The sequence below is a fragment of the Gekko japonicus genome, unplaced genomic scaffold (assembly GCF_001447785.1).
Source record: "Gekko japonicus isolate JY-2015 unplaced genomic scaffold, Gekko_japonicus_V1.1 scaffold3549, whole genome shotgun sequence".
Classification (NCBI taxonomy): domain Eukaryota; kingdom Metazoa; phylum Chordata; class Lepidosauria; order Squamata; family Gekkonidae; genus Gekko; species Gekko japonicus.
The window spans coordinates 1-2365 of record NW_015159815.1 but is presented as its reverse complement, the minus strand read 5'-3'; the positions used below and the strand labels follow the sequence as shown (position 1 = coordinate 2365).

Here is a 2365-nt window from a genome sequence, read left to right as displayed (position 1 = left end):
TCAACCCACTCGGAACTCTTCTTTGGTTACACAAGCCTACTCTTCCCGCGATGTACTTCGTCAGTTTCGATTTTACGGCTGCGCGCACATCTCAGTCCTCACCACAGGAATGATAAACAATATACTTTTTTACGATTTTAAAGCCTTCAATCAACTTTTTTCTTTTCCGGAATCGGATTTCTGGGAATGTCTATTCATTATCCGCTCAACCGCTTATCTCAGATTACTTCATAGCTTAATTCAGGTAAGCGGTACGTTTATTGTTATCTAGCATGATCAAAATCGGGTTTTGCATTGCTTCTTTTCACTCACTGTTGTTGCCCTTCTTCAAGAGATCGGCTGATGGAAGATTTAAACCGGTATTCCGGTTCTAACGGCCACTGGAGAGTTGCTTGGCACTTGCCCTCTTCGCGGGAGGAGATCAAAGCCTGATTTAGCTTCTTCCGAAACTCAATCACGCCAATCTCATACTCCCTCTTGGGCGCCGCTGCCTGCTTGCCCCCCCCCTCGCTGGGGAGCGATGCGTTGGGCTAATAACTGCCCAATCTGTCAGAAGTGGTCGTCGCTCACTTCGCACGATCGCGAAATGCGTTAGTCCTCCATCTTAGCTCGACCGGAAGCCCATCACATTTCTTAAGGCTTTAAACCGAACAGTTAAAACCCAACAGCGCTCCCTGCAGACTGCTAGAGAAACAACAACATGATGCACTTCACCACACTTTGGCGTTGTTCCGTGAACTCCAATACAGTCCCAATATATTCATTAGGTGTAGAGCCACCAAGTTGCTCTTGATTTTAAGTTTTTCGACATGTTTCAAATAAGTTTCAGGTCTACTTGTAGGCCCCGCGCCCAGTTCATGCCCGTGCCCAGCCCTCCTGCCCACAACCGTGAATGGCTTACAACATGAAATCTTGCTCCCAGCATGGAAGGTTTCCCCGCACTGCAATCGTGGTACTCTTCACATTCTGCACTTTGAGGGTCACGTATGTGTTGAATTTTTCTGCCGGGGAAAGAGAAATACAGAACAGTCAGCACTGGAGAGCCAGCAGAGTGAAGCAGTTAGTGTTAGCCTGGGAACTGGCAGAACTGGGTTCAAGTCTCCCCTCAGCTGAGAAATTCAGCAGGTGCCCTTGGGCAGGCTATGCTTTCTGTCAGCTGGGTTGTCGGTGGGGGGCTCCACACAGCTCCCCAGGACCTTCGTGCCGGGCACGTTGTTCAGGGGACGCTCTAACATTTGGCCAAAAACTCTATGGTTACCATCAATGCTCCCTCTAAGCTGTGGAGTCCTGTGAGCAAAAATTCTACTTTGTGAGCTACCAGCATTCAAGTTGTGAGTGAGCAATTTGGCTACTGCATAAATCAAGTTGCCAACTCTGGGCTGGGAAGTTCCTAGAGATTTAGAAGGCAGAGCCTGAGGAAGGGAGAGCCCTGTCATTTTCTCCGGGCAAACTTTGGCCTCTGAAGCCTGTAAATTACTATTAATTCCATGAGAACTCCAGGTCCAACTTGGAGGCTGACAAACCTAGAAGAGATTCACATAGGGTGCACTACAAACACTAGAGTTGCCAACCTCCAGGTGGGAAAACCAAAGAAGGGAAATACATCGACACAAAGAAACACTGTGATGAAACTGACAATAACATTTAATAATAAAAACTTTTGCAATGTAGCTCAGGAAATTCTAAAATGTTCAAGAAAAAGTCCAAAATCCTCTATGAGCACCCAGTTTTATACTCGTTTCAACAATCTTCCTCAGGAGCAGTCCTGTTATGTTAGAAGGTGTCAGCCTCTTGATACAGTTTAACTACTTCTTTGGCTTCCTTCAAATAGTGGCAGCATTAACTTCTTTTTTATTTTCCTCAAATTATTGCAGATTAACTTCTTTTTCCAATTATTCTAAAACAAACATGATTATTTAGAATAGAAAGAAACACGAAGCTGAATGGAAAATAGTTTTGTTCTAATTTATACATTTTTGAAGATGGTTACTTTTTAACTTATTAACGTTGACAATTTTAAACTTACTTCCAGTTCCATTTCAAGTATTTGTACTAGGAGCAAGCCAGTTAATTAATTTCTTAATAGTAGCAACCAGTCCTCTTTTTTATTATTTTTTTATATGGCTAGAAGCCTTCTTATTTCAAATTGGCTGGCAAATGCCCTCTGCCTCACGTAGCTGGCTCAGTTGCTCTGTAGTGGATTACAGGAGCAACATTTCAGTCTTCTTTTCTATCTGGCTGAACTCCTTCTTCTTAAATAAGCTGACAATTGCTCTCCACCTCTCAGGTTGGAACTGAAACTCTCAAAAAACTGCGCTGATTGATTCCATGCAGCGGCAAGTTACATGCTTCTTTCTTAAAGGTA

At 43.8% G+C, this 2365-nt stretch overlaps 1 protein-coding gene across 1 annotated transcript in view; it reads right to left on the bottom strand.

The window, feature by feature from the left end:
* Nucleotides 1-1001, bottom strand: part of UNC13A (unc-13 homolog A (C. elegans)) — a gene marked incomplete at both ends in the record, with an annotated part of 142203 nt that extends 141202 nt beyond the window's left edge. The window contains one exon of the mRNA XM_015407752.1: nt 902-1001. Within this exon, the coding sequence (XP_015263238.1) occupies nt 902-1001 (100 nt within the window). The remainder of the gene's footprint in view (nt 1-901) is intronic.
* Nucleotides 1002-2365: the final 1364 nt, after the last annotated feature.